General features: G+C 41.8%; 1 protein-coding gene across 5 annotated transcripts in view; it reads left to right on the top strand.

The window, feature by feature from the left end:
* Spire1 (spire type actin nucleation factor 1) overlaps positions 1-24663 on the top strand; it is a 125915-nt gene that overhangs the window by 87390 nt on the left and 13862 nt on the right. For 2 of the 5 annotated variants that reach the window (XM_085833748.1, XM_085833751.1), the window contains exons 7-11: positions 6405-6491; positions 6875-7004; positions 12352-12393; positions 18295-18467; positions 23053-23146. In XM_085833748.1, the coding sequence (XP_085689874.1) occupies positions 6405-6491; positions 6875-7004; positions 12352-12393; positions 18295-18467; positions 23053-23146 (526 nt within the window). The remainder of the gene's footprint in view (positions 1-6404; positions 6492-6874; positions 7005-12351; positions 12394-18294; positions 18468-23052; positions 23147-24663) is intronic. The other 3 variants (XM_085833750.1, XM_085833752.1, XM_085833749.1) reach the window with 2 other exon arrangements.

Below are 24663 nucleotides of genomic sequence, written 5' to 3'. Positions count from 1 at the left end.
CTGGTGCTGGTTGGTGTGGGTGCTTCTCTGTTAAGTACTTGTGCATCTCTGTCACAGTACAGACCCTCCTGTGTCTGTATCTGCTGACTGCACTGTGAAACAACATGTGCAGGGCTTCTTACATTGCAGTCTACCTTTTGTTCATTTTTAATTAGCATGCAGTCTCACTGAGCACTGTCATGCTTACACAGTGCTCTCCGTTGCTCCTTCCCTCCTCCATGCCAGAGCTTATCTTCTCCAGCATTCCCAAAGACTTTATTACATCTTAATTATGTGTACATATGTATGTTTGCATCTGTTTTGTAGTGTGTTTACTTCTTGCTATTTATATATTATTTTATATAATATAATTAAATTATGTACACTTTGTAATACCATATATACTTTCTCTCCTGTCAAATATGGGATAAACTGTGTCTCTGTGTAGGTACAAGAGTGCAGGTGCTCACGGAGGCCAGAGGGATTGGATCCCCTGAGACTGGACTGGCAGACTTGGTGAGGGGCACAGAGGTCCTTGTACTCACAGAGAAGCATTTAGGAAAGCCAGGAATGTTAAAAACACATGGGGCACCTTCTCAATGAAGGAGATAAAAATACCTGCTTTCCCATCCAGAAGTCTGCAAATGGATTTTGTTAACCACCTGGTGACCTTTTTGCCATCTGTGGAGGCAGACCTCACCCACCTTTTGCTGTAGAAGCAGACTTCACCCAAATTCTCCAGGAAGGTTATTCCAGACTCTTCCCTCCCTAAACTGCTACTCATCCCTAGGGGAGATGTCACATGTACTTCATGTCCTGCTGACCTCCATGCTATCAGTCAGAGGCCACACCAGATTCTAGACCTTTTAGCTATAGAACCCACCCTCATGGCCCCATGTATTTTGTAAAGGAATTTCTATGTAGTGACACCATAAACTTTATTATATGCCTAAAATTGGACTGATTGTTTCCTAGAAATCATGTAGTGTATCTTGAGTATGCTGACAGTGAGCTGCCTGGCATTAGAGTCCCCAAAGTCTGATCCACTTGACATATTCAGTTTGCTCTGGGGTTTCATTCTTATCTCTTCTCAGATCACTGCCTGCATTGGCAGCTGGACTCAGGTCCTCTGGAAGAGCAGCAGCAAGTGGTTTGTTTTGTTTTGTTTTTTTCATGATTGTAGAACATGATTATAGTATTTTCAATTGTTAATACTCAACAAAGAATAATTATTTTAAGATACATTTTGTTGTTATGTCTCCCTTTTCATTTCTGAATTTGTTAATTTGGATATTGTCTCTCTGCCTTCTGGTTAGTCTGGCTAAAGGTTTATCTATCTTGTTGATTTTCTCAAAGAACCAGCTCCTGGTTTTGTTGACTCTTTGTATAATTCTTTTTGTCTCTCTTTGGTTGATTTCAGCCCTGAATTTGATTATTTCCTGCCATCTACTCCTCTTGGGTGTATTTGTTTCTTTTTGTTCTAGAGCTTTCAGGTGTGCTGTCAAGCTGTTAGTGTAAGCTCTCTCCAGTTTCTTTTTGGAGGCACTCAGAGCTATGGGTTCTCCTCTTACCACCGCTTTCACTGTGTCCCATAAGTTTGGGTATGTTGTGCCTTCATTTTCATTAAATTCCTAAAAGTCTTTAATTTCTTTCATCATTTCTTCCTTGACCAAGTTATCATTGAGTAGAGCATTGTTCAGCTTCCATGCGTATGTGTGCTTTCCATTGTTTTTGTTGTTATTAAGACCAGCCTTAGTCCGTGGTGATCTGATAGGGTACATGGGATTATTTCAGTCTTCTGGTGTCTGTTGAGGCCTGTTTTGTGACCAATTATATGGTCACTTTTGTAGAAGGTACTATGAGGTGCTGAGAAGAAGGTATATTCTTTTGTTTTAGGATGATATGTTCTATAAATATCTTTTAGATCCATTTGGTTCATAACTTCTGTTAGTTTCACTGTGTCTCTGTCTAGTTTGTTTCCATGATCTGTCCATTGCTGAGAGTGGGGTGTTGACGTCGCCCACTATTATTGTGTGGGGTGCAATGTGTGCTTTGAGCTTTAGTAAAGTTTCTTTTATGAATGTGGTTGCCCTTGCATTTGGAGCATAAATGATCAAAATTGAGAGTTCATCTTTGTAGATTTTTCCTTTGACCAGTATGAAGTGTCCTTCCTTTTTTTTTTTTTAACTTTTGATTGAGAGTTGATTTTATTCAGTATTAGAATGGCTACTCCAGCTTGTTTCTTGGGACCATTTGCTTGGAAAATTGTTTTCCAACCTTTTACTCTAAGGTAGTGTCTGCCTTTGTCACTGAGGTGCATTTCCTGCATGCAGCAAAATGCTGGGTCCAGTCTGTTGGTCTTTTGTGGGGACATTGAGTCCATTGATATTAAGAGATATTAAGGCATAGTGATTGTTACTTCCTGTTATTTTGTTGTTAGAGATGGAATAATGTTTGTATGGCTCTCTTCTTTTAGGTTTATTGAAAGGTTATTTTCTTGCTTTTTCTAGGGTGTGGTTTCCCTCCTTGTGTTGGTGTTTTCCATCTGTTATCCTTTGCAGGGCTGGATTTATGGAAAGATATTGTGTAAACTTGGTTTTGTCATGGAATATCTTGTTTTCTCTGTCTATGGTAATTGAGAGTTTTGCTGGGTATAGTAGCCTGGGCTGGCATTTGTGTTCCCTTAGGGTCTGTGTGACATCTACGCAGGATCTTCTGGCTTTCATACTGTCTGGTGAGAAGTCTGGTGTAATTCTGATAGTTATGCCTTTATATGTTACTTGACCTTTTCCCTTTACTACTTTTAATATTTCTTTGTTTAGTGCATTTGGTGTTTTGATTATTATGTGATGGGAGGAATTTCTTTTCTGGTCCAGTCTTATTTGGAGTTCTGTAGGCTTCTTGTATGTTCATGGGCATCACTTTCTTTAGGTTAGGGAAGTTTTCTTCTATAATTTTGTTGAAGATATTTGCTGGCCCTTTAAGCTGGGAATCTTAGCTCTCTTCTATACCTATTATCCCCAGGCTTGGTCCTGGATTTCCTGGATGTTTTGGGTTAGGAGCTTTTTGCATTTTGCATTTTCTTTGACTGTTGTGTCAATATTTTCTATGGTATCTTCTGCCCCTGAGATTCTCTCTTCTATCTCTTGTATTCCGTTGGTGATGCTTGCATCTATGACTCCTGATCTCTTTCCTAGGTTTTCTAATTCCAGGGTTGTCTCTCTTTGTGGTTTCTTTATTGTTTCTACTTACATTTTTAGAGCCTGGATGGTTTTGTTCAATTCTTTCACATGTTTATTTGTGTTTTCCTCTAACTCTTTAAGGGGTTTTTGTGTTTCCTCTTTAAGGGTTTCTAACTGTTTACCTGTGTTCTCCTGTATTTCTTTAAGGGAGTTATTTATGTCCTTCTTAAAGTCCTCTATCACCATCATGAGGAGTGATTTTAGATCTATATCTTGCTTTTCTGGTGTGATGGTATATCTAGGACTTGCTATGGTGGTAGAATTGGGTTCTGATGATGCTTGGTTTCTGTTGCTTATTTTCTTTTGCTTGCCTCCTGTGATCTGATTATCTCTAGAGCTCCCTGCCCTGGCTATATTTGACTGGAGCCTGTCCTTCCTGTACTCCTGGTTGAGTCAGACCTCCTCAGAGTTCAGCTGTCTCTGGGATCCTGTGATTCTGGGATCCTGAGATCCTGAGATCCTGGCTGTGTCAGAGCTCCTGGGAGTCAAGCTGCCTCTGGGACCCTGGGATCCTGTGGTCCTGGGAGTGTTAGAGTGCCTGGGAAGTAGAGCTTCTTCTGGGTGTTATGGGACTGGCTGCGGAGTTTGCGCCCAAGGTCTGCTCAGGGCACCAGCTCAGACTGAGAGGAACCCATGCCACTGGTGAGGTGGAGTTCCTGGGTGCCTGGATCCGGCTGGTCCCAATTACTTCTGGTGTTGGGTAGATGTTGTGTACTCCTCACCTCTGAATCTATGCAGCAAGTGCTCTAACTGCCACCCCTCCCTTGCCCATGATATACCATTATTAATAGCCCAGAGTAATCTATACCATGGGCAAACCATCGTTGAGCTAATCTATTGTTGATTTACGTTTTTAATCTTTCTTAATATCAGTTGTCCCACACATTACTGACTCAGTGGATCTACATGTTCTAAGTCAGAGGCTCTCAACCTGCCGCCCTTTTCTACAGCTCCTCATGCTGTGGTGACCCAACCATAAAATCAATTTTGTTGCTACTTCATAACTATAATTTTACTACTGTTATGAATCATAGTGTAAATATGTGATATACAGAATATCTGATATTCTTTTCCTAAAGGGGTCTCTATTCATAGGTGGAAAAGGTCTGCTCTAAAAACTAATAAATATTACAAGTACTAATGTACTTGTAAGCCTCTTTGTGATTTGAAAGTCAGGTACACGTATTTGAAGTGATTCACATAGTTCTAAAGAGGCTGCTTCCTTTACATGAGCCAGGCCTCAGTCAGGCCATAGGGTTTTTCAGCCCTCTCCATGTTTGGATTAACTGAAGTGTACGTCTCAGCTTTGTGCAGCTTACTGACGTGCAGCATCAGTGAATCATGACTTAATTGCCCAAGAGCTGCTGAAAGGTAGGCCTTGAGGTGTGAGCACTCGGTGGATGGCAGTAAAACAACTCACTTTCATCTGTTTTACTTCAAGTTCAGCTGCCTCAAAATGTTTACGGAAGAAACTAGATAGAGTAGAGTAGTTTTAAAATACTTCAAAGAGATTACATTTTGTATACTACAAGATTTTTGCTTATAAACCATTGTGCCCTTAAAATATGATCAGTTTCCTGTAATTGATCTTATTTTCTTTGAATCAACACTTTGTCCATCTTGAATCACTACTTATTTCAGTTGGGACTGCTTCTGTGTTTTGGCAGCGGTTGTATGACCTGAGAATTCGTCTGCTGGCTCATTAGCAGTGCGTAGAAAGCCCTGTAGCTTACTTTGTGTCCACTCATCAGGGTCCTTGGCAGGAGTGTCAGTGCACAGTGGGGTTGAGACCCTGCTTGTAGCTCTTGGACACTGAAGATAAAGCCAGAAGCGTCAGTACATGCACATGGGAGTTGAAGACAGAAGGATTAGGGAATTGAGGCATAGACACTTGAGGCCAGCCTAGGCCACAGAAGACCCTGGCTGAAAAGCCAGAGACACCAGAAATGCATCTCATGTGATGTGCTGGTGTGGATGTTGGCACTTGCAAGCCAATCTCATTTTTCCATTTTTCTTGGTCTTCTTGTAATGGAAAAGTATTAAAGGCATATGAAAATTATTTATTAAAATTATTCTCTTATTTAAAAGTCAAATTCTAATTCTGATTAAGTTATATAATATCAACAGGTTTTAAAACTGTTACACAGTGGAAAATCCATAAGTAAAGGCCATCCCACAGCAGAACCAAGTCCCACAGTGCACCCACACCCACCTCGGCCTTGGTTTGGTTTGGTTTGGTTTGGTTTTGGTTTTTGAGACAAGGTTTTTCTATGTCCATTCTTGATTGTCCTGGAACTTGCTTTATAAGCCAGGCTGGCCTCAAACTCACAGAAATTCACTATCGCTGTCTCTTAAAGGTATGTGCCACTACAACCTGGCTCACAGCTCCCCTTCTTTAGCTTACGTGCTGGGCTGGGCTCTATGATTGCTGCTGATGCTTGCTATGGAACCTTGATACAGGGCACAGGAGGGAAGGGGATGGGTTAGACAGATCCCAGTACAGTTGTCAGTGAGGTGGCAGTTCAGCCTGTTTTGTTTATATAAGACTGGGAAACAAAGCCATGTATGATGGAGCACACCTGTGACCCCAGCTCTTAGGTTGTAGAAACAAGAAGAATTCACTGCATATCAAGTTCAAAACCAGTCAGGAATACAAAAGACCTTATCTTAAAAACCTGCCCCTTGCGGGGCATGGTGGTGCACGCCTTTAGTCCCAGCACTCGGGAGGCAGAGGCAGGTGGATTTCTGAGTTCAAGGCCAGCCTGGTCTACAAAGTGAGTTCCAGAACAGCCAGGGCTCTACAGAGAAACCCTGTCTGGAAAAAAAACAAAAAAACAAAAAAACAAAAACAAAAAAAAGAAAGAAAGAAAGAAAAAAGAAAAAAAAAGCAGAACCGGGCTGGTGAGATGGCTCAGTGGTTAAGAGCGCCGACTGCTCTTCCAAAAGTCCTGAGTTCAAATCCCAGCAACCACATGGTGGCTCACAACCATCCGTAATGAAATCTGATGCCCTATTCTGGAGTGTCTGAAGATAGCTACAGTGTACTTACATATAATAAATAAATAAATCTTAAAAAAAAAAAAAGAAAAGAAAAGCAGAACCTCTGTTATTAAATAAATATACAGTGATGGCTCCTGTGTTCACATGACCTGATTTTTTTGGTTTTGTTTTGTCTCCTTGTAGGTAAATGGTGACGTCCCCCCTCGGTTGAGAAAGAGTGCTCATGAGGTCATCCTTGACTTTATCAGATCAAGACCCCCTTTAAATCCAGTACGTAACTTAGTGTGCTCTCTCTGGGCTGGGCCTGCGGCAGTTCACCAAATTTTCCCTTGAGAGTATGAAGCCCACGTGTAAATTATAAACTAAGGCACAGAGACATACCTTCAGTTTTTTAATATAATTATTTGATATGTCTTCACTCAAAAGTCTCTTGTTGTTTGACCTTCACTCATGGGCAAACACAAAAAGTAAATTATACACACACACACACGTATGTATTTATGTATGTCTTGATAGTGAATGACTTAAGTAGTCTTTTATTAGGCAACATTATAGTCAGTGACATAATAGTTCATAATTCTACATTGTGTGAATGACTTTATTAAATAAAGAATAGTTAATCAAGTCTCTAATCATTGTACTCCCTTTTCAAGGTTTCAGCCAGAAAACTGAAACCAACCCCACCACGGCCACGGAGCCTCCATGAAAGAATATTAGAAGAAATTAAAGCAGAAAGAAAGCTTCGGCCTGTGTCACCAGAAGAAATTAGACGGAGCAGACTAGGTGAGACTCCACTTCCTAGACTCATGAACCATCACTAGGGAAACTGTTTATACTTATACACATAAAAGTTAATTCACAGACTTCTCAGTCCTTGTCTCTAGACCCCTCTCCTCTGTTCTCCTGTCCGTTATGTGACTTGACAGTTTTTTTCTTTCTCTGATGTTGAACTACATAAGAGCATTGTGGCATAATGGCGAGAGCTGAGTTTTAAGGATGAAACTTGTAGTTTGAATAGGACTGGCCCTTAGACCAGTGTGTGGATGCTGAGCCCTAGGGTGTGGCACTGTTGGGAAGTGTGGCCTTGTTGGAGGAAACAGCTCACTGTGGGGGAAGGCTTTAAGGTCTCCTATGCTCAGGCTGTACCCAGTATGGCGCACAGTCCCCTGCTGCTACCTGCAGCTCCTTCTCCAGCATGTCTGCCTGCATAACTCAATGCTTATCACCCTGACAATGATGGTTTACCTCTGAAATTGTAAGCTGGTCCCAACTAAATGTTTTCCTTTGTAAGAGTTGCCATGGTCATGTGTCTCTTTACAGTAATAAAACTAAGATAACACACTTTCCCTTTCTAAACACAACTGCTTTTATCATCAGAAAGGAGCATGGAAGATCTTACTTCCATTATATTTTTTCTATAAGAACTAAATAAGATCTTGGTAAAAAGAGGAAAGAAAAACCTTATATTCTAACATGTACAATAATAGATGATAGATACATAGTATTACTTCATTTCTTTCAGAATTCTTCTAATTATGCCTGTATGTTTGTGTGTGTGTGTGTGTGTGTGTGTGTGTGTGTGTGTGTGTGTTGTGTGTACTTCTTTGTATGCACAGAGACAGGCCAGAGGTCAGCATAAGGGGGTGTTCTGCCATCATCTACCATATGTTTTGAGACAAAAGTTTTCACTGCACTGTGGCAGGTAAGCTGGCTGTCCCATGAAGCCCCTGGAATCCATCTGTCTGCACCCCTCCCAGCACAGCTGTTACAGGGATGCAGGGATGCAGGCTCAGGGCCTCAGCCTGTGCAGCAAGCCCTTCACCACTGGACTCTATGTGGAAGGACTTCCACTGTGACCATACCATTTTGTGTTCTCTCCAGCAGCAGCAAATGTCCTAGTTGTGCATCCTTGCTCCATCATTGGAGGCTTGGAGGGGCTTGTTTGACGATCACCTCCTGACATGTCCAAGGTGATTGCCCATTGTAGTTTGGATTTTCCTTTCCCTAGTGATTGATGATGATGTTTGAGCATTCTTTCATGTAGTTGTGAATGGTTTCTCTGTAACCTTTGGATTGTCTATTTAGGTTCTTTGCTTGGTTTTGAGTCAAGGTCATCAGTTATTATTTTATTATTGAGTTATTATTTGTTAACATATTTAGAATAATAACCATGTAAGTTGTGTGAGCAGCAAGTTCCTTTCCCCATGAAGGAAGCTGCCTCTCAACTGTAAGGGTTCCTGCAGCAGTGTCAGCAGCTTACAGCAAATGAGGACTACAAGTACTTTCCAGACCTTGCCTCCTGACCTAATGTCTGTCAGTCAGTGTCGTCCTCCCCCCCCCCCCCCCCCCCCCCGCCCAGGCTTCACAGCCTCCCAGAACAAGAGCCCAAAGTGGACATTCACAGTCAAACCATAAGAATTTCAAGAATGGCTGGGTGTGGTGGAGCACGCCTTTAGTCCCAGCACTCGGGAGGCAGAGGCAGGCGGATTTCTGAGTTCGAGGCCAGCCTGGTCTACAAAGTGAGTTCCAGGACAGCCAGGGCTATACAGAGAAACCCTGTCTCGAAAAAACAAAAAACCAAAACAATACAAAAAAATTTTTCAAGAATGGCTTTTCTGTTTCTGGGACAACTACTACTAAGATTCCCATGGATGGGGCTGGAGAGATGGCTCAGTGGTTAAGAGCACTGACTGCTCTTCTGAAGGTTCTGAGTTCAAATCCCAGCAACCACATGGTAGCTCACAACCATCTGTAATGAGATCTGACGCCCTCTTCCAGTGTGTCTGAAGACAGTGACAGTGTATTTACATATAATTAATTAAAAATCTTTAAAAAAAAATAAGATTCCCATGGAATAGGCAGGAGGAGGCTGGAGGGATGAATCAGCAGGTAGGCTATTCTCCCAGAAGACATGAATCCAATCCCAGTACACTCACATGGCAGCGTACAACTGTCTATAGCTCCAGTTTCAGAGGATCTGCCACCAGCCTCCTACCCCATGCTTCTGGCCCTTGAGTACCCATATGTGTATGTAAGTGATGTATACACTTTCATGAGAGCAAAATACTTACACAATATAAAATTACATAAATCTTTAAATCTTTTTTCTTTAAAAAGAAGTTCGTGCACCGTACATATGGCTGGTACCTGTGGAGTTAAAGATCCTTGTGAGTTGCCATGTTGGTGCTGGGAGCAAACCCACATTGTCTAGAAGAGCATCCAGCTGAGCCATCTCTCCAGCCCTGAGCTAGTGTTCTCATACAGCAGAGGCCCACCTGCACAGAGATGGGCTCCCACATCCATCCTCCATCATTCAAGACAAGTCTCTGACAGAGCAGTCTGGTTGAGGCAGTTCTTCAGTTGGGTTCTCTTTTCCCAAGTGAGTTTAGGTTTTGTCAAGGTAACAAAAACTAACCAGGATACCATCCTTGTGTCCCAGAAATAAATCCTATGACATTTCAAGGTTTTGTTTTCTTTCTTTGTGTTTTAACTTCAGTCTTCCTCCTTCTGTGTTTCAGAACAGTTTGGAAAAGGTTGGAATTACTTCATCTTTCACAGTTCCGTAGTCATGGGTGAAGCAGTCTAGTTGGAGAGTTTTCTTCTTGGGAGGTTTTCCGTTTGTTTTGTATTCTGTGACAGAGTCTCCTAGGTCAGGTGCTTCTCAGACTTACTCTGTAGCTAAGGATTGATTGACTCAGGTGCTGACATCATAGGCCTGTGCCACCCCTGCGACACACTTTTGTTTGTTCTCCTGAGACAGGGGTCACAGCTCTGACAGGCTTCAAACTCACTCTATAGACCATGCTGGGCCCAAACTTACAGCGGTCCTCCTGAGGGCTTAAATCTCAGGTTGGGAGTTTGTGGACCACTGATACATTTAGTCTCTCATGGCAGGCCTTCTCATACACCAGTCTTTATTTCACCTTTCAAGATTTTATGGAACGGCTCACCCTGCTGTAGAAGAGCTGAAGGGCAGATTTGTGTTGTGTTTCCTGTATTAACCCTGAGCACTGATGTTTCACAGTATCTAGAATTGCATAGTTGTAGAAAGTGATTATTCAGACACTGGTGAGGTGTCTCAGCTGCTTAAGGTACTTGCCACCAAGCCTGACGACCCAAGTGTTATCTCCAGTAGGACCCAATTGGCAGAAGGGTACTCCTCAAGTTGTCCTCTGAGACACACACACACACACACACACACACACACACACACTAAAGTAAAGTAAAATAGATTTTTAAGGAAAGTGATTACTCTAGTTTTCTTGCTCCTAGAATTCTGAGTTTAAACTAATCTTAAGCCTCAAATGGAAGGGAAGAAATTTTACTCCCCCACCCCTAACCCACTATGCTAGGTTTTACTATATTGTATTTTAGGGTATTTGGTAAGAATAGGATTGGTAGGATTAGCTTGAGAATTAAATTTCTCTAAATATTTTTATATCTCCTCCTTGTAATTGCAAGTAGAAACAATTCCGATATTTGGGGAATGTCTTAATGCCCACAGAGAATATTACCCATAATTTCAAAATCTGTGAGCATTCACTATCAACTTGTGCATTATAAAATTAAGAGTGAGGGCTTGGTCAGTAGGCACTTGCCTTCAAGCCAGGGGGGTTTGCATTCAGTCCTAGAAGCCATGCCCAAATGCCCAACAAGGTGGTTTGAGCTCAGAATCCCTGCACTGAGAGAGATGGATGGCGGAGGAAGAGGATCCCTGAGGCTCCGTGGCCACCCAGTCTTGCCTAATTGGTAAACTCAAGGCCATTGAAAGACATGACTTAAAGGAGGTAGACAGCCTTCCCAATGTTGACACCCAAGCTTGTCCTTCAGCTTCTGTACAAACTTCCATGCATAAAAAATAAAATTAAAAAATTTAAATAGGTAGTGGTAATAACCCTTTAACCCTAGCATGCAGGAGGCAGAAGCAAGCAGATTTTTGAGTTCTAGGCCTAAACAAACAAACAAACAAACAAAAAACGGAAGGAAGAAAGAGAGAGAGAAGAAAAAAGAAAAACCAATCAACCCCTCCCCCCCCAAAAATGACAAAAACTATTCTTTTGGTTTAACATTGGGTATGGCCTGAACATTTTTTATCATTAACTATAAATCAATCTTGGTTTATTTGGACGTGATCTCCGAACAATGCCTAATGATGTTTCCCTACCCTTACTGTCATGGACCATTTCTACTTTGTTCCCTGAGACATCTGGAATTATTACTGTACCTCACTCTCTGTTCATGTACTGATACTTTTCTGTTCTAAACTTCTTAGTTACGGTGATCCTGCACTGCGCTCCTTTCGGTAGTATATGAAGCCAAAAAACGAGAGCCTTAGTTAGGGAATTTCACTCAGATCCCAAACACACAAACAAGAGGAGAAGCCAGGGATGCAGCTCAGTTTCTGGCGTACTGTGCACCCTGCATAAAGCCCCAGGTTCAGTTAGCTTAGCAAATACAGAGAAAGGAGAGGGGAAAAGGAACTGCATCTCCTAAGAAAGGATGGCATTTCTTTTGTGTGTGGTGGTCAGCTTATTCAAAAATTATGTTCATCTACCAGAGAAGAGCTCAATAAACGATATTAGCAAACTTGATTAAGAGTGGTTTGAAATGTATATTATTTTATTTGCTATACTTTGTAAGGGAAATCTAGAATATATTTAAATTTAGAACTGAGTATTTTTTTTTTTGAATGGCAAGTGGAAGATTATTCTCATCAACACAAAGTATCTACTTTCCTGAAACATCTAAACATCTAATTTGCACATTGGGGTGGAAATGCTTAAACGTAGTTCCTGCCCAGGAAACATTATTTACAGCATACTTCTTATGTCATGACATAGCTTTTGAATGAAACTGAGCACTGCATGCAAAAGGAATGTCGTCGCTTGTGGGGAGACTAGGTTCTTCTCTCTGTCTCTTGTTTTCATTTTCAATGTATTTAAAGTGTTACCTTTTCTTTTTATTGTTATTCTGTCGTTGTCCTAAAGCTGGAATTAAGACTCTTGTAGTTGTTTTCCATGTCAGACCTGTATCTCTATAGACCCCAAGGAGAGCCAGCGAGAGCCCTGTCTGCCTTTGGATCCTAACAGCTGAAATTCTTTCTCTTTATTGTTTGTTTTCTTTTTTGCAGCAGTGCGGCCACTTAGCATGTCTCACAGTTTTGACTTGTCAGGTAAAAAAAAAAAAGCACTTTCACACCTGACGTGGTTGTGTGGTCTCTGTGAATCACATTCATTTGTCTGCTTGTTTAAACATGCCAGAAAGGAAAATTGAAAAGTTTTCTTCTAAGCTGTGGTCAGCTTAAAATAAAATAGCCTACCTATTTCAAAGCAGTGCGTGTAAGTACAACCACGGTGAGTGGGCAGCCTCCCAGCCGCCCAGAAGGCCACCCAGTGTATAGTAGCTCTCACCGGGTCAGGCCTTTCCTGTAAGGGAACAGAATAAAACTGCATAGAAACAGAATTAAAGTGCTCCTTTCTCTGAAACCCTGAGAGCCTTGGTAGGCAGAACCAGCCTCTGCGTAATGGGTAGAGCCTGTTACGCAGGATCTCTGCGGACAGGCACAGAGGATTCCGGCAGTACTGTCTGTCGTGTGCCCTAACGTTACAGTGTGCTTCACAATTTCTGTGTGGTGGGCCAGGGGGATGGTTAAATAAATAACTGAAAATGGCTAAGTTTGATTATAAAACTAGCTTCTTTTTTTAAGTAAAGATTTAAATTTATGAGAAATTTTTCATGTTTTTCTTAATTCTTATAAGATTTTGCAAATCCTATTTTCTAATTTCACAAGTCACTGTTTCAGACTAAAATAAGGTTAAGATGTATTCTTTCAGAATGTTCTTTGAAATGTTATGGACTACCTCTTAAGTTACAAAGAATTGTTGACATACAAATTCATCCTTAACAAGCCAGCAAGGTGTAGTGGCTTTTTCTACTGCATTATTATTGACTCTTTACTGTTTTGTAACAACAGGCCAGTCTCCACGCTTTTTTAGTTTTCTGATTATTTTTGTAGCTCTCAGGCATGACTAATATTTTGGTCTTAAACATTTTTTTTTGACTGACCACCAAAGAGCCTTTTCTATTTTCTTTATCCATTTGGCTGATTTTATTTATTTTATGAATCATTTGTGTAGAGAATCTGTAAAAAGCTTAGACTGGAAAATAAAACCAAAATTTGGACCATGTGTGTTATGACTAACCTCTAAAAGCTGACCGCATCCCTTTCCTATCCTGTCACTCTGGATGTGGATTGGCCATGCTTGCATTGATTGTATAAGGGGTAGCACGCCTAACCACATGGTCCCGGACTCGCCGGCATAGCCAGGCATGCTGGCAGAGCCGGCAGCATAGGCTTGTGTTGTCAGCTTCCTTGTTTGCTGTCATCTCTCTGTCTGTGTCTGGTAATGTGCTGTGTGAGGCCCGGCGCTCACTGCTGACCTCTGCGCTGCTTGGGTTTTCATCGCTGCTGTCACAGTTCATTAAAGCGCCCAGATCATAAGTGGGAGGAGTAATCCATTCTTCCAACTCTGAAGACTAAAGTGTATCCTTAGTAGGGAAATGAAGTGAGGAATAAACAGCCTAAACCTGTAGCATAGACAGTGCCTGAACTTCAGTGCAGGCTGAAGGAAGTGTGTTCTGCTGTTCAGGTGAATCTTAAAACGATTGCTTAGTAAAAATCCTAATAAGCCATTCAACATCAATTGAGGTAAGTCTGATTTATTTTTCTTATACAAGTATTAAATATATAATCCATGTTCCAGTCACATTTCCTCCAACTAAATAAAGGAGCAGACAGAATTATTCAAGTATTAATATCTTGGACATGCTTTTTAAACTCTGAATCTAAGACATGATCATTTCTTTAAAAAAAAATCTCTCTTTTATATCTTAACATGTGCTCTACATACAAATATCATTTTCCCTCAAGAAATACCCTTTTAAGAGTTTGACTCATCTCACTTAATATACTGAATCATATATATTATTTCAATAGTATATACAAATAATCAAACTCCTTAAAATATGTTCTTCCCAGCCTTACAGGAAATGAGACTACATAGTGTCTAGCATTGGAGTCACCAGAAGCCTCCTGGCAGGACCTTTCACCAGTCACGTTATCCTCAGAGCGTCACTTAGTACAAATGTTTGTTTCAGTCGTGTCAGTCAGTGAACCACATGACAGCTCTTGGTCCATAACAAACATGGAGCTGTTTAGAAAGCTGCTCCTGAGCCGGGCGTGGTGGCGCACGCCTTTAATCCCAGCACTCGGGAGGCAGAGGCAGGTGGATTTCTGAGTTCAAGGCCAGCCTGGTCTACAGAGTGAGTTCTAGGACAGCCAGTGCTACACAGAGAAACCCTGTCTCAAAAAAAAACAAAAAAAAAACAAACAAAAAAAGCTGCTCCTGTCACTGCCTCTCAGTGAAATGAGCCAATGAGCCAGGACAGCCTTTGTCATTTCATGGATCTCCCTAAACTTCAGTTTACATGTCATTTTGCCAACTTCCTCCCCAATTGTGTGTGTGTGTGTGTGTGTGTGTGACTAATGTGAACTAAATTCCCAGAGTGTTGCATAGTGTAGGAAAGTGCTACACTACAGCACCTGAGGTACTTCCCTTGCTCCTGTCTATTTTTTAAGTGTGTTTTCTTTGTTAAGACAGGGTCTCATGTAGCTCAGGCTGTCTCAGGCTGGCTATTTAGCCAGAGATGACTTCTAACTGCTGTCTACTTCCCGAGCATTGAGAATACAGGGATACTACCATGCCTGGTTTCATGAGGTGCTGGGGACTAAACCCAGGACCTGGGTATACTAAACAAGCACTCAACCAGTGGAGTACATTTGATTTTGAAGCAGGGCTGCTCAGGCTTATGTTGAGTTCACTTTGTATCTCAAGCAGAGCTTGATCAGTGAACTTGACTTACCCCCCAGGTGCTGGGATTACAGGCAGGCACCACCACACCAGGCTTTGGATCTTGCCAGTTGTGTTAGTCAGGATTGTCTAGAGACAGAACTCATAGAATGAGTTATTGTGTAACATACGTTATATGTATATAACATACACGTATATGATTTAATAAGTATCTTGGCTTACAAGTTGTATTCCAACTGTTCCAACAGTGACTATCTCCTGACAAAAAGTCCAAAAGTCCAAGATGCTCGATGTCTCAGATGGTTGTCAGTATACCCGGGAGGGAATAAACTCTCCAATGAGAGGCCAAACAGGCAGAGAGCAAGCACTTTCTTCTTCCGTGGTCCTTGTATAGACTGCCACCAGAACTGTGACTCAGTTAAGATGGATCTTCCCATCCCAAAAGATCCAGATGTAGGGTGGCTCTTCCCGATTCAAATGATTTAATTAAGAAAAGTCCCTCACAGGTGGATCCGGCCTCTTCGATTCATTCAACTTAATAACCAAGAATAGCCATCATGCCAACACTACTGAAGTATTTTTAATCTGAACAGTATTGAATACTATCAACACAACTTTAATTTTTTTTTTAATTTTGTTTTGTTTTTCAAGACAGGGTTTCTCTATGTAACAGCCCTGACCATCTGGGACTCTATCTGTAGACCAGGCTGGCCTCGAACTCACAGAGATCCGCCTGCCTCTACCTCTCAAGTGCTGGGATTAAAGATGTTCATCACCAAGTCCAGCTCTCACAGTTTAACATTGTTAATCTACCCTGGCTCTGGAGAGATAACTCAGTGATTGAGGGTAGACTAATGGCTCATCTTCAGAGAATGGTTGTGTCTTCCAGCTCACAGCCATCTGTCATTTGAGTTCCTGTGGTTCCAACACCCACCTCTGGTCTCCACAGGTGCATACCTGATGCACTTATATGCGTTTAGACAAAAACACTCATACAAATAAAAAATAAATCTTTTTTAAAAACTTAATTCTTAAACAATTTCTAAATTTTCTTAAGCAATAACACCCACAAATGTGGGTCATATCATAGTTGTTTCCAAGACAGTAAATGGATACATGATCAGTAAAGTCTCTTTGCCTTGAGAGTGTGAGCCAGTCTTAGAAGCTGGCATTGTTAAATCTCTCTCTGAGAGGTGGGCTGGCTCACTGACTTTTGCTGCTAGAACATAGGTAGCTGAGAAGGGACACAAGTGCAATTTGTTAGTGATATATTTATTTCTTTTTGTTTGTTTTTTTATTTATTTATTTTTTTTTATTTTTTGAGAAAGGGCTTACTATGTAGCCCTGGGTGTCCTGGAACTGTGTAGACCAGGCTGGTTTTAAATTCAAGGAGATCTTCCTGCCTCTGCCCGTGAGTGCTGAGTCTAAAGGCACACACCACCCTGCCTGGCTCAATAGTCATTTTAGACAATTAATTATGTAAGTCATTTTTGTAGGAGGTATATACTAAGATACCTTTATCCTTTTTTCCTTTTTTTGTTCTTATTGTTTGTTTTGTCTTGAAATCCTTCTTACTTCCTGGCCCAATCTAGCCACCTGGAAATCCTCATGTCTTAGCCTCTATGATCTACTGGGATCATAGGTGTGAGCTACCAAGCCTGGCTTCTTTTTCTTAAATAGAAACCACTCTTTCAGTATCATATAAACTGAGCATGGTGTTACACAGTTGTAATCCCAGCATAAGGGAAGTGGAGGCTAGAGGATCAGAAGTTGATCCTTCTTGGCTACATAGTGAGTTCAAGGCCAGCCTGGTATGCATGAGAGCCTATCTCCACACACACACACTCTCTCTCTCTCTCTCTCTCTCTCTCTCTCTCTTACTTAAATACTGAATGTTGTCTACTTCAGGCATAAAGATGAGAGAAAAATAACCTTTAATTACAAAGCTTTCCTATCCCCAAGTCTTTCTCTGTTTGGTGTCTAGAAGGCCCTTTACCCAACAGAAGCTTCATAGATGTTTCTATGAAAAGAGCAGTTGATTGCCCTGATCTGCACATTAAATTATGCACTGACTGCCACATTTTCACTTCTCTGATTTTTATGGTTAGCTGTTAATGGTAACCCATGTTACCATTATGCATTACCGTTACCATTATGTTACCATAATGCATTAGATTATTCTAGGCTAGAGACCAAGAGCAGGCCTTGGGATCAGCTCTGGTCCGTCCATCAGTCAAGGGACTGGGTAGCTTGGAGAACTAAAAACCAGTGTTTCTATTGGCTGACACTGACTGTACTAGGCACAGTATGCCAGTCGATTGCTAACCTGCTTAATCTTTTTTTAAAATTTATTGTACATGAATACGCTGTAGCTGTCTTCAGACACACCAGAATCGGGCATCAGATCCCATTATAGATGGTTGTGAGCCACCATGTGGTTGCTGGGAATTGAACTCAGGACCTCTGGAAGAACAGTCACTGTGCTCTTAGCCACTGAGCCATCTCTCCAGCCCCTGCTTAATCTTTACAACTAGCTGTATCTGTTACTACTTTGCCTAACGGGGGGAGGAGTGGAAGGTAGGTAGCTTACCCAGACAGCTAACAGTAGAGGTAGGCTTTGAGCCCTATCTGCATTATGTATGGCAAATGTATACTGCTTTGTTTTCTCCCATATGCTGAAGAGCTTCCTTCCTCATTCAGATGTGAGCCCTTAATCATTCAAATCTGATGGATTGAGGGGATCTGTCCTAGATTCTTTGTGCTTACATAAATGTATTTATATGAGTGAAGATTCTTAGCTACTTTGATTTTTAGGACAAAACATTTTTAGATCGTATCCGTAGGAAAACTGTGTGTACTGTATCTTCCCTCCACCCACCACCGGCCCCTTTATAGCTAGCTTCTCTTCTCTGAGCCTCCTTTTATTTATCTGGGAAACAAGAGAGCAAGGTCATTTGTCTAGGATTTTTCCTAGAGCTGAGTTCTGAGTTACAATTGTGAATATTTAATTACTCATTTTAAGTTTTCCTTTAATCTGACCATAGCTTTAACAAATGTTCCATATGAATAGGCATGGCATCACTGTACTGAGCCTTTGTGTTTTTATTTGTGTGACATGGAAATGCTGTCACCTGGTTGTACTTCCAACACAGATTACCTCTCCGGACTCAAGAAAAGGTAAACTTTTGTCTTTCTCTTACTAGATGTCACTACGCCAGAATCTCCAAAGAATGTCGGAGAATCATCTATGGTGAATGGAGGCTTAACATCTCAAACAAAAGAAAATGGGCTGAGCGCTGCCCAGCAGGGGTCTGCGCAGAGGAAGAGGCTCCTCAAAGCCCCAACCCTGGCTGAACTGGACAGCTCTGACTCTGAGGTAAGGCTGCCAGGCTCTCCGATGCCCTCTGGCCCTGTTCCCCTCCCAGTTCCCTGAGCTGTTTCCTCTTCTCTTCTCTTATGTTCCTTCCAATCAGTGAAGGTAAGACTGGGGTTATGTGGCTCACAGGAAGATGAGTTCTTACTACAGACCAGTGTGGTGGAGAGGCTTAGAAAGTAGACAAGAGCTACTGAAATTGAGGTCTGTAGTCTTAGATTATAAGTAGGATTAAGATAAATCAACAATCTTAAAACTCCCATGACCTTCATCTTTATGTGAAAAGGAGAAAATGAAGTTGAGACATGTTTCTGTAGGTTCTTGGCCCTCTGCAGTACACATAGACATATGTAGGATTGTTCTTATCATAATAGCAATGCCAACAAGCTGCTTTCCCTGGGTCTTTGCTTTTCTCTGTGCCCTTTAGAGATGAATGCTCATCTGCTCAGTTTACAGACCTCCATTCATGCTGAGCCTTCTCAAGCTTCAGAATGCATATTGCTATTTGCTGGGTCTCCACTGCCTTACCCAAACTTAGACAAAACTGATTCCCCACTCTTCTCTACTTAGTCTACTTACAATCTTACTCTACTTATAATCTAAGACTACAGACCTCAGTTTCAGTAGCTCTTGTCTACTTTCTAAGCCTCTCCACCACACTGGTCTGTAGTAAGAACATAGCTCATCTTCCTGCAAGCCACATAACTCCAGTCTTACCTTCACTGATTGGAAGGAACATAAGAGAAGAGAAGAGGAAACCGATCCCCCACTCTTCTCATGGTGCATGGATGCACACATATTGTCATTGCTGGCTCCATCTTTCTCATGTCTATCTGAGTTAGAAATTACCACCTAAAGCCGGCGTGGTGGTGCATGCCTTTAATCCCAGCACTTGGGAGGCAGAGGCAGGCAGATTTCTGAGTTCGAGGCCAGCCTGGTCTACAGAGTGAGTTCCAGGACAGCCAGGGCTACACAGAAAAACCCTATCTCAAAAAAGAAAAAAAAAAAAAAAAGGAAGAAAGAAATTACTACTTAATTGTTTTATTTTCAGTCTTCACCACCATCCCAAACAACACTGATAATATGGTCTCTCTACTAGATAGAGGTTTTCCCAATAGGGCTAGGAAGATGGTCCAGTGGCTAAGAGTATTTACTGTGTAAGCATGAGGAACTGAGTTCAAACTCCCAGCAGCTAAGCAAAAAGCAAGGTATGGATGCACCCATGTCTGTAACCCTAGTACCATGGGGTATAGAGACAAGAAGATCTCTGGGGCTTGCTGGCTGTCAACTAAGCTCTAGATTCAGTGAGAGACCCTATCTCAAGGGAATTAGGCAGAGAATGATATTGACAGATAACAGACATCCTCCGTGGGCTTCTTCGAAGGCATTCATGTACTTGTGCAATCAAGTGCATATAAATGTGCACATATACCACACACACAGAGCTAAATATCCTATTGCTGACACCAGTGAATGTCTCACTACCTCTCCTGTTTGATTCTCTTTGTAAGCTTCACAAATTACATCCTGCACAGATCCTTTTCACTCCAGAGCTTCAAAGGCTCTCATCATATACAGCAGATGCTTCATGTTTCCGAAAGATACAGACGTTAGAGAGCCCCTCCCCAGGCCCTTCAGTGAGATGCTTGTAATCCCTCTATCCCTGTCCACACTCTTCCTGTCTCCCATTTTATGTGGCCACATGTGTGGCTATTGTCTTCCCTAAACAGTCTCTGATTCCCCAGCTCTGTGCTTATCTGTGATCTGCCCACAGTTTGTCTGCACTCCTGAGGTCTTTTCATCCCTTAAGAGTCAGAAGGTAGCTGAACATGGTGACGCACACCTTTAATCCCAGCACTCGGGAGGCAGAGGCAGGCAGATTTCTGAGTTCAAGGCCAGAATGGTCTACAAAGTGAGTTCCAGGACAGCCAGGGCTATACAGAGAAACCCTGTCTCGAAGAAAAAAAAAAAAAATCAGGTGTTTTTCTATTTTTAGCATCTTTCCCATGCCACTTGGGCTCTTCTCTGTGGTTCTATGCTAACTCTCCAATGCCTCTGTTCCTCTGGCGTAGTGCTCCTTAGCCTGTAGGTCAAGACCCCTTAGGGGTATCAAACGACCCTTTCATAGAGATTGCCTAAGGCCATTGGAAAATGTAGACATTTACATTATGATTCATAACAGTAGCAAAAGTACAGTTTTGAAGTAGCAATGAAATAATTTTATAGTTGGGGGGTCACCACAACATAAGGAACTGTATTAAAGGTAACAGGATTATGAAGGCTGAGAACCACTGCTCTCTGGAGCACCTGTTTTAGTGAGTGTCTCTACTGCTGTGATTATTTAAAAAAAAAAAAAAAAAAAAGGACCAAAAGCAGCTTGTGGGAGGAAAGGGTTTGTTTTAGCCTGTACTTCACAACACAACCCATCACTAATGGAAGTCAAGGCAGAAACCTGGAGGCAGGAACTGCAGAGGCCATGGAGGAGTACTGCCTTCTGGCTTGCTCACCATGGCTTGTTCAGCCTACTTGTTTATAATACCCAGAACTGCTAGCCCGTGGGTGACACCACCTGCAGAAAGCTGGGCCATCTCACATCAGTCGAGGAAATGAAATGTAGATTTGCCTGCAGCTCAATCCTATGAAGGCATTTTCTCAATTAAAAGTTCTACTTCCCAAAGGGCCTTAGCTTGCATTAAGTTGACTGAAAACTAGACCACACAGCATTTAACCTCTTGTGATATCACTGCCTGCTGTTTTCTGCCTTGTCTCTACTTTGATCCCTAGCTTCTATGGCCCAGTAGGATCATAGGATTTAAATAAGTTTTTACAATCTTTATAAAGACAATTTAAATTGTAAAAGCATTTAACTTAGTGTCACCTAAGTGGAGCTCTGTGCTATCCCCAATACAGTTTTCCTTGTAGCTATTTTTATTTAAATAGGTTATAATTAAATTAAGGACATTCACTGTCAGTCACAGGAGGTACCAAGTAGGACAATGAAAATATGACCCTCACTGAATTCCTTTGCCCACCCCCTGATCTACAGCTCCTGGGACTTTGCATTCCCTCAGTGTCCCCCACCCCCATCACACTGCAGGATTCTGCAGCCTTTAGAGCCATTTTAAAGGATACCATAAAACAATAATTTGCTTGGTCATATTTGCTTTCTAATAATGGCCATAAAAGCCAAGCTGGGTGCTCCCTATATCACATAGCAGACTCTTCACTTTTTATGGTAAAGTTTGTTTCCTACTTCATGAATTTTTTTACTCCTCTTTTTTTTTTAACTTCCTTTTTTTTTCAGTTTTTTCCAGTCAAAGTTTCCATTATTGGTTGGCTTTAGTAAGTACCAAATGCAGAGGCAGAAGAGTGATGGCATTCACACCTATTGCTTCTAGTTTAAATAGGGAATTCAAAACATGCCTACCTGATGAGATGCATGTTTGCACAGAAGAGCCTTAGGCTGTGCAGCTAAACACCACAGAGTTCAGAAATTGACTAGAAGGCTCCGGAAGCCTCAGGACAGATTGGGCATACATCAGACTGACAGGGCACTTCCCATGCTTCTGTGTGATGTTGCTTGGTCTCGCTGTACCATGGAATGCTCATCTAGTTCTCCCCACTAGACTCATGCACACATCTTCCTCAGACCTTGATCCTGACTGTGTCTGTGTCTACAGCTCTGCTATGAGTCTGTACAATCCTTCTATCCTTCTCCTCCTCCTCTTCCTCCTCTCCCTCCTCTTCCTTTTCCTCCTCCTCTTCTTCCTCCTCCTCTTCCTTCTTCTTCCCTACCCACTTGCTTTTCAGTTTATCTGAACATTTCTCCTATCTTTTTTTTAAAGATTTATTTATTATTATTGTATCTAAGTACACTGTAGCTGTCTTCAGATGCACCAGAAGAAGGCATCAGATCTCATTACGGATGGTTGTGAACCACCATGTGGTTGCTGGGATTGGAACTCAGGACCTTTAGAAGAGCAGTCGGTGCTCTTAACCACTGAGCCATCTCTCCAGCCCCATTTCTCCTATCTTGAGGAACATTCAGATCCCTTGTTTTTTAAGCATAAGACATACTGTTACATCAGATTCACAGAGAAGTATATGTCCAATAGCTAGGAATGGAATGGGAACTACAGCTAAGTCTACCCAATACCAGCACCTCATCTTTTAGGACCGTAGGGAACACTGGGAAGTTCATTTTCCATCTTAAGATCAAGTGTTGAGGCTAGGGCCCAGTGGATAAAGCTCTTGTTCTGGTGTGCTTTCCTGGTGCTATGGTAAACACCATGCTCATGTGTTTGTTTCAGCCCTTAGGTTACAGTCTACCATGAGGGAATTCAGGGTTAGCACAGGCAGGAACCTGAAGACAGGAATCAAAGCAGAGATGAAGAGCGCTGCTCACTGGCTGGATCTCTCTAGCCTGTCCTGTCACTTTTAATAGGCAAAGTGAGGACATAGCCTGTTCCTAGTTTTAGACCCCTTCTAGTTTGTCTTGAGCCTTTGACATTGTAATTTGTGTCTCGCGTTAAAGGATCTGTTTACTAGGATGCTATTAATCTGAAGCTCGTGAATTTGCCTTTTTCAGGAGGAAAAAAGTCTGCACAAGTCAACCAGCAGCAGCAGTGCGTCTCCCTCCCTCTATGAGGATCCAGTACTGGAGGCCATGTGCTCCAGGAAGAGTGAGTGTGCACTGTCTAAAGCACTGACCATCTGTGGTTGGTAGAGCTAACCCTCCAGTGTCAGAGCAGACAGCGTCTCTCAGGCATAGCCATCCATCCATCCAATCTATAGCACACATACAGATAAGTCAGCAGTGTACGTGAATGCATGCTTATTAGATTAATGACCTCCTAGTCTGAATTTTAGCTCAGAAGCACTAAATAACCATATTTGCTCCATACCTGACCATACATACAGTCATGCTCAATACATGTATAGGTAATAAAAATACTTTGTAGCTATTAGGTAGTGGATTGTGAATACAGTGTCTAAAATTAAGAGATTTCTAGAGGCCTTTAGTAATGTGAAGTCATTACACAAGGTTAGAAGTTAATTCATTGAATATTAAGATATTCTTGGGGGATGGAGCGATGGCTCAGTAGTTACGAGCACTTGCTGCTCTTGCAGAGGACCTGGGTTCGGTTCCCAGCACCCACATAGCCACTTAGAATCATCTGTAACTCTCTCTTCTGGCCCTCTTAGGCATCAGGCACATACACTGTATAAATATGACCATGCAGGCAAAATATTTGTACACATAAAATAGAAACAAAAAATATAAAATATTCTTAGAATGTTCGCTTGATTTTCCAAATTCTTTTGAAGCAGTCTCATATACTGCAGGGTGGCCTTGAACTTGATACATAGCTAAGTCTGGCCTTGAACTCTTGATCCTCCTGACTCTCCTTCCCAAGTGCTAGAATTACATAGCATTTCAGTTACTTAAACAGACTATATAAAAAACAGTGGGGGTCGGGGACAGACAAGATGACTCAGAGGGTAAAAGCACTCGTCATGCAAGCATAGCAACCTGAGTTCTTCCCATAGATCCCATGGTGACGGGGAGAACTGGCTGTTGCAGGTGCACATCTGTGTTCTTATCACATAGCACACAGACACACACACATTCTAAATGAGAAAAGTTAAGTCAGTAAGAGTTGGCTTTGGTTATTACCTGTGATTAGTACTTGGCCAGGCCCATTGCATATTACAGAGGCTAGAGCTGGAGCTTTAGCCCAGTGGAAGAGTGATGATCGCCTAGTCTGCACGGAGGCCTGAACTTTAACACTGAATAAATCCAGGTATGGTGGTGCCAGCTTATAATCAGAACACTCAGGAGGGAGCGTTGATAGGGTCAGATCAGTAGTTTGAGGTCATCCTCAGCCATGTAGTAGCTTTGAGGCCAGCCTGGACTACATGAGATCCTGTTTCAAAATGAATGAATAAGTAAATAAGTATTATAGAGTACCCATCAAATTGTGTGATGAATTTCAGTATAATTTATTGACTGGAAATTACTTCTAGTCTTTTGTTTGCCTTAGTAGCTTGCCTTCATGGGCTGATTCAAAGACATGGATCCCACTTAGCTGTATCGATTCTCTCCTTCCTCCCCACTGCATGACGCAGCCCTGCTTTGCAAGTAGAGTAAGAGGAAGTGCTAAATAAAGCTATGACTTCATAGCTTATTTCTAACATC

The sequence above is a fragment of the Mus caroli genome, unplaced genomic scaffold, assembly GCF_978045245.1.
Source record: "Mus caroli unplaced genomic scaffold, Mus_caroli_1 scaffold_19, whole genome shotgun sequence".
Lineage (NCBI taxonomy): Eukaryota > Metazoa > Chordata > Mammalia > Rodentia > Muridae > Mus > Mus caroli.
The sequence above is the reverse complement of the archived record's forward strand: the minus strand, read 5'-3'. Positions and strand labels throughout refer to the sequence as shown.